The sequence below is a fragment of the Sus scrofa genome, chromosome 1 (assembly GCF_000003025.6).
Source record: "Sus scrofa isolate TJ Tabasco breed Duroc chromosome 1, Sscrofa11.1, whole genome shotgun sequence".
Taxonomy (NCBI): Eukaryota; Metazoa; Chordata; class Mammalia; order Artiodactyla; family Suidae; genus Sus; species Sus scrofa.
Genome location: NC_010443.5, coordinates 13,336,778 through 13,351,644, shown reverse-complemented (window position 1 = coordinate 13,351,644; position 14,867 = coordinate 13,336,778). Strand labels below are relative to the sequence as shown.

Below are 14,867 nucleotides of genomic sequence, written 5' to 3'. Positions count from 1 at the left end.
TAAGAGTAACAGGAGGAGCGAAGGTATCCTAAATGCCAAATCTGTGCCAGGGCACTGCCCACATTATCTCCCTACAACTCTGCCATGTGGTTTTATTATTCCTGTTATATCACTGGGGTAATTTAAAACGAGTCTAATCATTTCACATGGCTCTTCTCCAAATGGAGACACACACATATTCTCCAGGGGAACCACTCTACTCCAGAATAAGAAAGTATAAATTCCTCCAGTCACTTCTTGCATGAATGACTGAGTTTTGTTCATTGCACCCTCTGTATTGCAAACCTCTAACCATGGTGTCCAGAAGGACAGAAATTCAAAACAGCATCCCAGTTGCAGTTTAAAAATTGCAGAATAGGACAAAAGTGTCATCAACTTCATTCCAGACACTCAGACCTGTTGCTCCCCACTGAAGCAACGGGGTTTTTAATCAGCCGCCTGCGAAACAGCTACCAAAACTCTGAGGGATGTGGCCAACCCTTTCTCAAGCTGAACTCGGCTTATTTCCTCCCGAACCTCATCATTGGTTTGGTCTCCTCAGGTCCTGATAGCATCTGTACTACCCAGACACGCAGGCTCGAATCCCCTGTGTCGGCTTTAAGGGTCTTTTCACATCTTCTAAGTTTCACTGGTGACCAAGCCCTGGAAGCTTTGGATGGAATATATTTTCATGACATCATCTTCCCACCGCCTGAGGTTGGCCTTGGGCCACTTCCCAGATCAGGGCTCAGGCCCCCCCCCGCCCCATGGACAGATGAAACCCTGTTCCTGCGTCCTTCCTCCTGACCCAGACCTGACATGCACAGCCTCACACGGTGCCCAGGGCACTCTGGGCCTCTCAAGGACTAGGTTAGCTTTTCGCTTTGATTTTTGTCTCCTTCCTGGCTTTGTCCTGCCATTTCCTGCATGTACTCTATATTTCTGGAAAACTATACCAAAAAGTATTTTTTGACTTTTCCTAGTCCTGTGCCTTTTTTTCCTTACATTGTCTTTGAGTCTGGAAGGTCATTCTTTGTCTGTCAAATTTCCGTCTTTCGATACATTGAGAAAATGTTACAACCTCTTAAAAAAAAAAAGTTTTGCCAGGTCCTGGTCTGGCCATCTAAAATTAATCTGAAGGTCCTCAACAGCATTTTATTTTTCTCCCAGAATACAACAGTAATAGCAATGTATATACATATTTTTCTTTCTTCAACTCGACACGAGTTTCCTTAAGCTTTGGCTATATAGTTTATTTAAGTTTTATCATTTCCAATGAAAGAGTAAGGCTCCCGTTCGTTGCAATAATGGTGAATAAGGAGACAGGAAACAAAAAAAGGTGAAAAGGATAAGGCAAAGTGGGAAATCTAATGCAAACACTTGGAACATCAGACCCAACCAGGCCATCTTTACAGGTGCACCAAGACGACTCTCTCGTTCCATCATTTCTGTCTGCTCATAATTTGATTTTTTTAGATTGTGAGCTCTACTCTCAATCCCTTCTTTTCCCTGAGGTCTAACAGATGGGGACTCTCCTGGGGCCAGTGGTCAGAGGCCAGCACACTCAGTGCCAAGAGTGATTTTAGTTGCAATCAGCCGCTTTACTAAGGAACTACTTTCAGCATTCCTACTAAGTCATAAATCCCCATTCCCTTAAAAAATAATCTCCTCCAAGAACACTTGTCACTCCCCCAAAGTCTTAATAAATAGTTTAGACATTAAATCATTATACGGCCAACTGCTCAATAAAACAAAGCTTCGCATGTGCATTTACTCATTGCTGGCGTTTTAAGGTAAAATGTAAAGATCTCTTTATATCACAAAAATAAACTTTCTATAAGATGGACTTTGGAGGAGTTAAATGTAAAAAGAAAATCTGGAGTAGAGTTGCTTATCAATGTGATTGAATTGTCAACTACTCAACATAACCTATGTCAGGTCAAGAAAAGTGCTCTGTGTTTTTCCCCTCCTGGAATTACATTTATTTAACGGAATTCTACCTCCTGAAACACCACTTGTATTACTCGGATGTTCAGTCAATGAAATTACAGAATTAATAGGAAAAAAAAAAATACCTTCTTAAGATTAGGTCCCGTGAATTTACGAACCTGGAAGTGGTTACTTAATACAGTAGGGTTATATAATGATGCACTGGATGATATGATACCTTAAGATGTAAGAAGTTCTTAGCTAATAATCTCATTTTCTGAGCCCAGTCTTCCTGCTTTTTGCTTGACTCTCCTTACCTCCTGGATACCTCCCTTTGTGTTCTAAAGTATGGATCTTCCTCTCCCCAGCGCTTGGCTCTGATTACACAGGCATGAGGTCATTATTTCCTGCTCTTAACCCGCAAACAAAAAGGGAAAGCCCCTATCTGCTCTGACGCGGACACACAACATCGTCTTTTCAAAATATCAAATTTTGGAGACAATTCCGGTGTACAAGAATTTCTCTATACCTCTTGGTTTCCGGCACTGAACATTATACACACATCCATCCTTCAACGAAATCCATCATCTACATACATATAAGTGGGTCACTGAACACTGGAGTAACTGAAGGGAATTCAGTCTGAACTATTTCTCCAGTGGTAAAAATTCAGATTACTGGATACAAGCAGATGAAAAAAACAATGGCTCTAATAGCCTGAATCAAAATTGCCAACATCACTTACTCATAAACAAGCGGAGATGGAACAAGCAGGTCAGTTTATTCTTGACTCGAAGAAGGGAATGAAATAGCAGGGTTTTTGGTTTTGTTTTTTTCCCTGACAGGTTTAACATTTGATTTTTTTGGTATGTTTTAAATTTCAGGCAAAAACTTGTGTTGACTGTTATAAAAATCATATAAAATAACATCAACCTCTATTTATTTTGGCCGTGCCTGTGGCAAGCACAGGTTTCCAGGCCAGGAATTGAACCTGCACCACAGCAATGACCCAAGTCACAGCAGTGACAATTCTGGATCCTTAACCTGCTGAGCCAGGAGGGTGCTCCAACAGCTAATTTTCTATAAAGTGTTCACTATACAAAAAAGAATTGCTCTTCGATTTACCTATGTAGAAATGATATCTATGCCAATACTCCTGGTAATATACTGTTAGAAAAAAAAGGAAAGTCAAATGTTAAGCTCTTGGCAAACAGTAGGCAGGGAAAAATTTAATACTCCAATTCACACAGGAGTATTTAGTACTCCAATTTGCATTAGAATATTTTAATACTCCAATCCAAAATGGAGCATTCAGTTAGTCATAACAGTCTGTAAACCATACAGATTACCGTATTGCTTTATAGCATGGCTATACCTTAGTGCCCTCATAAAAGATATTCATTTCTCCTTTGCTCTTATCTAGTGAGTCTTGCCCACACTAAACTCATAGGTCACCGGAAAAATGCTATATGGTAGTGCTGAGTGAAATAAACTGAGAAAGAAGTAAGTTCAAACCTGAAATTAGCACATATGGTTACTTATTAACAGCCCAATTAAAGGTTTAATGATAAGCAAGTTAAATTTGGTGGCTGATACGAGGGGTTAGCTGACTTTCAAGTTAATTCATTCATAATGCCAATGGCTTTCACTACCTTATATAGGCAAATCAACTGTGTGTGCAGAACATTTTGCTAAGAAGGACTCACGTCTTTACCCTGATTTTATACAGGATATCAAATCATTCTAGATCGGGATAAATCTAGTTGCTGGATTTAAAGGTCACTTATGATTTCAGCAAATAGGTGTTGAAGATGATTTTCTTCACAATCAAATTGTGGGGGGTTTTTTTGTTACATAGGAAAAGAGTATTCTGAATTTCCGGTCAACTGGCTGCACTACAAAAACTCTGTTATCAGTGAAAGAAGTTCAATCATGTTGGGCAAACATATTTTAATTTTCTTACAATATGGGAAATGTGGATCCTAAAGGGGGGGGGTGTCAGTCCTTTTTCTTGGTCTCCCTTTGCTCATCCCTCTCCCAATTTTCACATACCTTAAATTATGCTATAATGAGCACCCAGGGTAGCCTTTCAGTGAGGGGGAAACAGGCACAGTACACAGGTATGTGGACAATTTGTTTAATTGGGAGAACTGGATTCACAAAGAGGGCTAAGCCTCAAGTCTTCTGTTGTTTGGACTTGGTGGCCATTGTTAAACCACCCACCAGCCACCTCTTCCTGCTCTCCCTTCCCCTCAGCTGAGCCTCTGCTTAGCAGCTTTCTTTGGGAGCAGAGATTCCTACACTTTGAGGTCAATTAGCCTAAAATTCCTAAACCCTACGGAGACCCTTGCTCATTACTTGCATATGCCATAGATAGTTATGACTTGTAAACTCAGAATGACCAGTGCTCATCCGATGAAAGCAAAATAATACTACGTCAAAGAAGCTCCCATGTGAACTGTGGAAAGGAGCCGTGTTTAATTTTTGCATCCAAGATCCTATCACAGAGCCTGACACATAGTAGGTGCTCAAGAATGTTTATGAAGGAACAAGTTGAAGTTCACTCAACAGGCTGGCTGAACAAGCTGGTCCGGAAAGTAAAATACAGCAAACACATGGAGAGCAAATTTCAACATTACTAAGGGCCCATAGTATTTGTTAGGACAAACACTGGAAGAAATTAAAATTCCTTCAAGTTCTTACCATCTACGTGATGTGTCTTGGGTTTTTTAATTATTTAACTCTAGTGCAGTATGCAACAGTTGCACAGTGACTGTGAATACATGAAGCATTTTTATGAAAATTCCACATAATTCTTCAACATTTTTAAGATATATACAATCAATCGGTCTTCAACTTACAAATAATGGTACAAAGGCTCAATAAGCTGAAGGCTAAATGTCTGGTTATCTGAATCCAAAATTTAGACTCCCTCCAAATTGCATTCTCTGCTTTTAAGGCCTCTTTTCTTTCAAGGGCAATTTTCCACATGCTCTTTCGCATCCTCTAAATTAAATCACACAGATTGCCACTTTTCTTATAGCAGACTTAAATATTTGTTGATTTGGATTAACTGAAGCTTGAAAAAAAGTAGTTGAGGGAATGAGGGTGGAGACATGGGATAGTTTTCCTAGAACCAAAATGGACTCCTCAAATCTACAGATTATGCGGTCTGTCAATAATACGCCAAAAAACCAAGCCCTTACCGAATATTGATACTAGAAATACAGACAGTACTGTCAACTTTCACAAAAGAGTTTTCACTGGATTTAATTCACTATGCCATTGGGAAGACCCGAGATAATTAAAGAAATGAAATAAACACTTACCTGCTCATTTCATTTATGTCATAATTTCCCTTGGGTTGTTTCTGTTTTATTGTAATGCCATGGCTCTTGAATTATAACCTTTGTATTTCAATAGCCAATCAGAAGGACTGTGAAAAGCCTGTGACCTAATCTAAGGAAGTAAATATTTGCTTTGTGAACCACATTCATTGTCTATAATAAAATTACATTTATTGACACAGAGATTTTTTTTAAAAAATCTCAAACATAAAGTTTAAGAAATCCAGAGATTTTAGATGTTTATTACCCATGCTAGGATTTCAAGTATAAGGCATTTATATAATTTAATGCAAAAGTCTGCATATCTGGTAAATAGCAGAGCAAGAACTTAAATCTAGTTCTATTTGAAATGAGATTTTATGTTCCACCAGAGTTTGCTGCTCTTCCTATATGGGCCTCCTGTTCATTATAAATGCTAGGTTCACTGATTCTGAATTACTGAGGCTCTACTATATTTGATAAACTGCAACCAGCAATAATTATAAAATTTTATACTTTCTAGGGAGTTTAATCTCTAAAGACTTTCTAGACTGTCCAAGATAAATATTTAAGTTTTTGAAATGAAATTTATCAAAAATCATAGAATTTAAAACTGCACTGACTTAAATTTTATCAAAAGTCACAGAATTTAAAAATGCACTGAATCATGTGAAACACTGCAGATACAGAACTCATTAAGGTGCTTACTAGATTAGAGTCTCAACTTTGAAATATTTAAATTTCACCTGGTTTAAAATTTGAGAGAAGACAGGATATGACATGGCTTTATAATTCAACTTAACTGATTTCATTCTGATGAGAAACTTCAATCAATGCTCTGTAGGACCTCCATCTACTGCCATACTTCCTTTCAATCTCATTTGTCTCAGGAAAACTCAAAAAGTTCTGTACCATCGGCTACTGGCAGAAACAATCGATGAAAACCTGAGAACTTGTCATGTCATGTATATGTTTCTTGCTAGTAAGGTGTGAGGGTGTGTGCATAGTACCCAAAAGGAAAATGACAGACCTCGACCAGTTAAAGAAACTGTGCACTCTGCAAGGTCTAAGCATAGTGGCAGGTAACAGTATGTTATGGACACCACAGCAGCCCTAACCCTGTGGCTGATCCATCTCCAGCCTTTGGTGATGTTTGCTCCACTCCATTTGAGCTGGAGTCCATTTCAACCACAATCGTCTCTGGAGTCTTTGCCACATGGCTTCTTTGTCACTCAGCGTTTCCTTTCTTTGTTTGCCTTTGCCTAGTGTTTGAAAATTAACCTTAGCTCTCAAGTAAATAATAACACCATTTAGAATACGATGAAAAATGGGCAAAAGGCTTGAACAAGCAATTCTCAAGACAAAAAAAAAAAAAAGTGCTTATAAGCATGTCAAAAAGTTAGCATGACGTAATCAAAGAAATATAATGTTGAAAAATATCATTTTCACCCATAAAGTTAGCAGGGTTTTTTTTTTTTTTTAAGTCTAGTTGATTTATAATGTTGTACCTGCAAAGATTTTTTTTTAAAAGATGCTCTTATGTTGAGGAGAACTAGATGTTCTAAGCATTGAACCTAAAGGAAAACAATGCCATGTATATGTAGATAAAACCTAAGCATAAGGATATATATATATCACTTAAAACAGTAAAATACTGAAAATAACATAAACATTCAAAAAGAAAAGAAGAGATAAATAAATTAAGAGACCCATAGATGAATTACTTTGCAACCATGAAATTAAAAATACCAATTTCAATTTCTTGGAAAACACCAACGAAGTAATGCCAATTATTTAAAAACACAGGTATGAAGTTCTACAGTCTGATTGTAATTCTTGAAAATGGCCCATCTACTCATAGGAAATAAACTGGCTGTAAACTGCTCCATATGTTCAACAGCAGTCCTTTAGGCACTGGGAGAACTGTAAGTACTCCGTACATGTTAGGCATATGTTCAGCACTTTATATACACTGCACTGTATTTATACTTATAAACATCTTAGGAAGTAAGTCTTTATCCCTGTTGTTATATCTTTGGAAACTGAGGCTCAGAGCAGGTAAATAACTTGACCAAGGGGGCACAGGTTTCAGACGGAGGAGCCAGGACAAAAACTAAGGTCAGCTTTGTCCAAAGCTGTGTTCATCATGCCCATGCCTGTCCACGGGTAATCCATACTTTGGAAACAAATCAACAATATAAATGTTATAGCAAAGACATGCATATTAACAAAATAGTCATTACTATTATTATTATTATTATTTTGTTTTTTAGGGCTCACTGGCAACACACGGAAGTTCCCAGGCTAGGTGCTGATTCAGAGCTGCAGGTGCCAGTCTATACCACAGCCACAGCAACGCGGGGTCTTTAACCCACTGAGCAGGGCCAGGGAATGAACCCACGTCCTCATGGATACTAGTCAGGTTCATTACGGCTGAGCCACAATGGGAACGCCACAAAGTGACAATCTAAAAATGCCTTCCTCCAAAGATGCAGGACCTGATCTCTGGATTCTCCAACTAGTGTATCTGGTAATAAGCATTAGCGCTCTTCTAAAAATAATATAAAAATCTTGGAAGTCTTTTGGAACCATGTCAATGCTGCAAAATGTGTTCGTTGAAAAAAATTCTGATTTAACACCTACCTTTTGCCAGATAGTTGTGCTAGGTATTAGCAAAACAGCAGGATTAATGGCATAAATGAATTTCTTTAGAAATTAAGGCAGTCTCTGAAGGATAAGTGGAGATGGGAAGAGATAAGGAGGGTCAGAGTATCTATTGATCAAACACTGAAAGTCCAGGCTACCTACCTCTAAGGACCTTTTGTTTCTTTTTTTATATTTATCTATTTTGGAGGCCACGCCCATGGCTTGTGGAAGTTCCCGGGGCCAGGGATCAAACCCGAGCCGCGGCATCGACTCAGGCCACTGCAGTGACAACGCAGGATCCTTAACCTGCTGAGCCACACTGGAACTCCAGAACTGTTTTATTTCTTTAAGCTTACCATAAAAACTTAAAATATTTTTGAGGATCCAGGATACTCCCTGAATATGTCACAATTCTAAGTCTCTATAATGACTCCGTGCTTATACTCGACCTGTAGTAATCAGATGAAATAAAATGGTTTTTAACCTCACATAGTTATTCTCAACCACTGGGTATACAGTGGTCCTTGCATTTGCCTTTCTGGGTGGTGCAATATTTTCATTATTAACTAAGCAGAGCTGGACTATCAAGAAAAGGATTCTCAGCAGAAACGCAGTTGGATGGGTTCCATTCCTCTTGGCTCCATTTCTCCTTGTCCATTCCCACCTTTCACTTTTCCAGAAAAACCCATGCCTTTCAGCAAATAGATTTCTAAGGAAGGCCACTATCTCTACAACTGTAAATTAGCAGGTAAATGCTTTCTTACTTTTTAGTCTATGAGCCAACCGAAATTTTTATCGATTTAGTTTTTAGATTTGGCTGTTATAAGGTCAAACGGATGAGGATACACACATTTGTCCCTTTTTTCAAAGCCCCTTGCCCTCATGGTAAGACAGGTTCAGGCATGTCTTCATCATCACCATCTTCATCACCACCATCATCAAAAAGTATAACAAGGCCAGAGGAATGATAATGACTTAGACGCTAACATTATGAGTTCCAATAAGTCAGGACCCTGTAGGAAAATTTCCTAAAAGCTGAGAGAGAATCTATTTGTGAAGAAGAAGCTGTATGACTTAAAATTGAACAGGAATAGCGGATAACTCTCCTAGTTAATTCTTTTCCACAGAGACTAAACACCAAGGAGCAGTTGAGGAACCAGAGCAAAAAGGGCAGCATTTGGAAGAGCAGACACCTCTGTAAAGTAGGAGGTTCTCTTTATCTTTCAGACCACAAATTCAGGAGGAAGGATGAGTTGTCCATGGCTCTGAGATCAGGTATCATTGCCATGGAGATTTATCTTATTTAACCAACGATACCATCTAATCCTTTTGTAAAAACAAATACTTGTTTTCTCATCTCTAAAAAGTGTATGTTTTCTCTAAATACAGTTTTTAAGAATGTAAAAACAGTGAATAAATCTACTCTCCTGTGAGTGTGCTAATTACTGTTTTAGTTCATGCTAACAGAAGAAACAGCTTGATAACAGTCACTTAAGTGGAAGAGGTCAAACTGCTCATTCATTTGATGAATGAGTATAAATCACCTTTCCATTAGATATTAGTGCAAAACGTATATTTCATAGAGACCTGCTATTGTTACCACCAAGGACTTTAGAAACAAATACAATTTACCCAAAGTGTTTCACAGTTTTGAAAAAAGTATTTAATACACATAATGCCAAGCAGCTATGAAACCAGGAGAAAAACATTATTTTCCATTACAAGAATACAAATTGCTTCTCGTTTCTCCAATTAAATGATTTTCAGAGGGTTCATCACCCGGAAAACCAGAATGTATGAACGCCGGAAATGCAGATGACATTCAGTCTCAGAAATGCTTGCGGGAATCCAACTACAAGATTTCTCTCTATTACCTGCGATAGCCATCACATGGAGGAAATAGGCCGGCTGTAAAACAATTTTAAAAAAGAAGAAGAAACAACTGCGGGAAGATTGCAAAGTTCTCTAGACAAACCTTCGAGTGACTGTTTTAAAGAAGGAAACCTTTATCAAGGGTCAGAGAGGTTAGGAAATCCACTATGCCAGGCGCCGGGGTCAGTCTCGCCAGAGCGACTGAGATTGTCCCAGGTGAGTGGGTGTCCCGGGTGGAGGCGGAGGGAGTAGGGCGGGTCCCCACACCGCGGGCATCTTTTTGGACAGGCGACCCTTGCTCTGCCTTCTGAAGCCCAGCGATTCCCGAGGCCGGCACTGGGCTGCCCGGGACACCCTGCCAGCAGCCTCCCGCCTGCGAGGACCACCTCCCCATCCTTGGCTTCTCTAAGGATGAAGAGGCCAGCCCTATCTCTCCGCCATCCTCAAGTCCTCCGACATTTTTCACAGAGACAGGGAGGTAGGGAGTAAAGGAAACGGCCGAGTGTCTGCACCCAGCCTCTGCCGCAGCACATGAAGAGGGAGAGGAGGAGGAAGGCTGGCGAGTAAGCAGCTATGAAACCGTAATTCTAGCGATTATACAAAGAATCATCATCACCTACAGAAAGAGAGTCTCGGATACACCCACCTTGGGCAGTGGCTGGGGGATTGGTGGGCGTTCCACCTCCTCGCCCCCTCGAAGGCTGTGAAATCTACCCGAAGCCGAGCACACGAGAACTCCCTCTCCATCGACCAAAGGAGCGGAAAGAACAAAAGAGGCCCCCACCCCCTAAATACACACACCTCAGATGTATTACCGATGCTCAAGGTAGGCATTTCTGCACCCCCTTTGGCTCACACCTCCCTCACCTGCATTTCCCCAAAGGTAAAGGAAAAAAAAAAAAAAAAAAAAACACCCCGAGGTGATCGGTCGACTGGACACTGTTAATTTCACATTCGGTTTTCTAACAAACAGCCACCCAAATCGGCAGGACCTCGCGCCCCGCGGGGTCTCCCGCCGCCCTTGGCCCTCCCTGTCGAATCGCCGAGGCGTCCAGCTCTCCGCTGAGGACCCGACTGTGGGCAGGATCCTTCCCTGGGCGGGCAGGACACTTGCCCAGCGGGTCCGCAGCAGCCGGAGGGCGACAAGCGGACCGCGCCGAGGCTACAACGCGGGATTCAACTTCCCAAACCTGCAGCTCGGCCCCCGCTTCCTCCCGCGGTGCTGCGGGCTGAGCGGAGACCCCCAAGCCGGCCGCCACCCTCTTCAGAGCACAGGCAGTTGTACTCTCCGCCCCCTCTTTCCTTCACCTCCGCACTCCCCCACCTCTAAAAAAATTCAACCACCGGTGCAAAGCAGACATTTTGATGTCATTTACTTAGCGCGGCTCGGTTTCAGAGGCAACATCTTACCCAGTCGCCTGGAGGTGTGGGCAGCGCACCAATGCGTCCGGGGGCGCGAGGCTGGGCTGCTCGGTCCTCTAGCAGAGCCGGTTTGCTGCCATCCGCCCAACTTCAGCACCCAGCGGGCGAGGAGAGAGCGACAGAAGCGAGGACGGAGGGGAGGGGGAGGGGGGAAGGATGGAAAGGTGGGCGGGGAGGGAGCAGGAGCCGCTCGGTAGCGCGCATGCGCCCCGAGGGCGGGCGCAGCCCCTCGCCCCGCTCGGCCGGAGGTGCCGCTTCTGCCTCGGGCGCGCGACCGAGTGAGTCACGGCCCCGCCCCTCCCCGGCCGCCCGCCCCCCGCGCGCCCGCCTCGGCTCGGCGCCCACGGCGCGCAGGGGCTCGGCGGGGGCTCGCGCTCGGGCGCCGGGGGTCGCGGCTTCGCGGGCGCTTTGGAGACCTGGGAGCCTCCCCGTATGAGAGGCTCTCGTGCCCAGTCTCCTGCAACTTCACGGTCACCCCCAGCCCGCGTTATTTTATCCTGCGCTTTAGGAGAACGATTGAAACCAGAAATCTGTCTTTAAGGAATAAAACAGCTGCAGCAGCGGGGTCCTAGAGGATGCAGTCTCGGCGCGGGTGGGGGGGCGGGTTCAAAGAGGTGTGAAGTTAAGCGAGTGTGGCTTAGCAAAGGACTCGATTTTTATCAAAGGTTCTTTACTTTATTGAAGTCCTCAGCCAGAAACCGACCCTTTTCCCTAAGCGTTATCTCAGATGCTCTCTGGCCTGGGGCATATGTTCTGTCTCAGAGGTCAAGACCCCTGGAGCCAGAGTTTTGAGTGAGAGAAGCTGATGACAGGGCAAGCGTCGTGGATCCTTCACAGAGGTGTTGATCCTGGAGGCCTGGGGCATTCTCCAGGGACAGCTCTGTGGCGACCAGGGCTGATAATCCTTCTGTTCCCAAACCGAGCCCAGCTCGAGAGTGAAGGAGCGCTGGAGACTTAATGCATCCTGAGCGCTAGATTGCATCTCCGATGATTAGATTGAAGTGTTTGTGAGGGTGAATTAGGGAAGCGGGTGTCTTTCTCTTCAGATGTGACATCTGTGGGAAGAGGAGCGCGTTCCTGGCAGGAATGATGAGGCTTTTTTTCTTATACCTATTTGAAACTGATTACTTGCAAATATAGATGGTTCCCCACTGCTTGTGCACTCACACATTCAAAGAGCGTCATCATTATTTCAGGCTCTTTTGCTGAGCATCCTCCTGGACACCCTCCCCTCCCCCACCCCCGACGTCTACCGGCCTGAACGGTGGTCTTGCTCCAGGGTTACCTCCGACCTCGAGTACTAGTGTTCTTCAAAGTGTTCTCCCCGGACTGGTGCCGGTCTGCCGTGTTCCTTGCTGGTCGTTAACGAGAGATACATGTAGCAGCTGAGAGTAAGATTTGGGAACTTTTATGGCAATGTGGCATTGCCTTGGCATGCAAACCTTGGCATTGGTTAATTCGGCTTTGTATGTTTTATTTTATTTGTAAAGCAGTCCATTTCTGTTGGATTTTACAAAAGTATGGGTCCACGCAGGATGCATTGAAAATAAAAAGTCCTTAACCAAAAATAGTTCGAGCAACCCTGAATTCTATATAACTCCTGGATTTATATCTCCACCTGATCCTCTTACAGGGCTTTTTTTTTTTTTTTTCCTGTTTTTTTTTTTTAATTTCTAATTAAAGTTCAGTTGAGTTACAATGTTCCTTCAATTTCTGCCATACAGCAAAGTGACCCAGTCATACATTCATATATACACGCTCTTGGCTCTTCTACATCCTCGACTAGTTTTACATTTCCACTTGAAGATAAGTATAACAGTATTTATTGAACAATTACTATGTGCTAGGCACCGATCTAAATGTTTAACATATATTTCTTATTTTCGCTGCAAGGTAGATACTATTATGTTTAACAGGCCTGTCAGAAGCAGAACTCCAAATAGCCGCCTCCTCCAAACCTACTTCTCTTCTAATTGTCTCCACCTGATGACTCCAGCCAAAAATGTAGAAGTCATCCTCGTTTTGTCCAAATTACATCCAAGTAATTAGCAAGTTATGTTGTCTCCAAAACTGATCCCCAATTCCTCTACTTTTCTCCCTTCCCAGTGCTATAATCTTAGTCCAAGCCTCTGTCAATACATCCACCAAACAATAGCTGAGTGATCTTTTAAAAACCTAACCAGATTGGGTCATGCTTCTGCTGTAAACCCTCCATGAGATTTCATTGCACTTTAAATACAAATGCTAATCCTTACACAACATAGAAATTTCTATTTAATCTTGTCCCAGCCTCATTCTCATATACCATTCTCCCAAAGACCATAGTTATATGTGCTATAGACACACCGGCCTCTTTCTTTAACTTTCTCAAATAAGTCTAACTTATGCTACTTGCTGTTCTTTTTGCCTGGATTCCTCTGCCTCTCAGACCTTTAGAAATTAAGCTCCTTAATATCCTACAGGACTCTGCTCAGATATCACCCTCTCAGGTAGCTTTATCTAGCCAACGATCTGGCGTAATCTTCCTCAGAGTTCTCTGTTGGGGTCCCTTTGCTTTATTTTCTTCCAAACCTTTTTCACTATCTGAATCAGCTTGCATTTGTTTACTTGTGTGTTATCTCCCTATCCCCTCCTAGAACAGTCTTTCAAGAGCTTTTCCTACATTTTTCATTGTTTTATCTCTAATGCCCAGAACAAGATTTGTCACATAGTACATACTCAGTAAGTATTTAGTGAATGAATGCATGACTGAATGAATAAATTACACACTTAGAAAAAGGATTCTTTAGTTTTCCTGACACTTCTTCTTGGATCCGCACTGCTGCCTGTCGGGATCTGTCGGTTCCCGGAAGTGCACAGATAGATCGCATTATTTCCTCTGCCCACCCTGGCAAAGACGGCTCCATGGAATGACACGCGTTTAGACTAGAGGCCAGAGTGGTCTTCCTAGAACCAACTTCAAAACAAATATACTTGATAAGAAAGAGATTCTTAATTCTGTGTACTTCCCTAAATTGTAATAATGGCTGTTTGGACAATTGTTTGCACCTGTCACAAGTTGGCTATGCTGCTAAACACTTACTTGCTGGATTTAAATGTCACGTCTTGGTGACTCCTTTTCACGGTTATAGTTTGTTGTGTGATCCTTTATGTGTTAGCCAGAATCTTCAATGAAAGTGCTCTAGGAACTGGACATGTTGCCATGTTCTGAGTGGTCGACAGATGGGTGGGAACGGCCACCTCATTGACGACCTTCATTTTGTAGTTTGATCACTTGCAACCTCCGTGTAAATATCTGAGTCTTTGGAAACAGCTGCAGTGCCAGGGATATCAAATGATGGCTAGGTCAATAATTCAATTCATTAAACTTTGTTAATGCCTACTATATGCCTGGCATTAGGTCTTCAAGTTTCTTGCAAAAAATGTAAATGTTCTATAAAATGGTTACAAATGACTTCAGAAACGGAATCAGTTCGTTTTGACCATGGCGATGCTTCTTCTCTTTATACAGAATTGCAGAGCTCCTTGGACTTATCAGCATTAAACAGCTGGGTGCTAAATATGACAAATCGCGTCTGATCAGGGTCCTTTCCATGACGTCATGAATGTGTTTTTCAAGTAGAGAGAATCTAAACGCAGCAGCAGATTTTGTATAAGCCTTTATAGTAAGGCAGACAAGAGATTTGAAGACGA

At 42.2% G+C, this 14,867-nt stretch overlaps 1 protein-coding gene across 3 annotated transcripts in view; it reads right to left on the bottom strand.

Moving 5' to 3' along the window:
- RGS17 (regulator of G protein signaling 17) overlaps positions 1–11,392 on the bottom strand; it is a 101,806-nt gene extending 90,414 nt beyond the window's left edge. The window contains exon 1 of one of the 3 annotated variants that reach the window (XM_003353179.4): positions 11,163–11,392. Coding sequence is in view for 2 of the 3 variants with exons in the window: in XM_021086647.1 (XP_020942306.1) it covers positions 10,399–10,586 (188 nt within the window). In the remaining variant the exon portion in view is untranslated. Of the gene's footprint in view, positions 1–10,398; positions 10,650–11,162 lie in introns of those variants that run through there. The other 2 variants (XM_021086647.1, XM_021086637.1) reach the window with 2 other exon arrangements.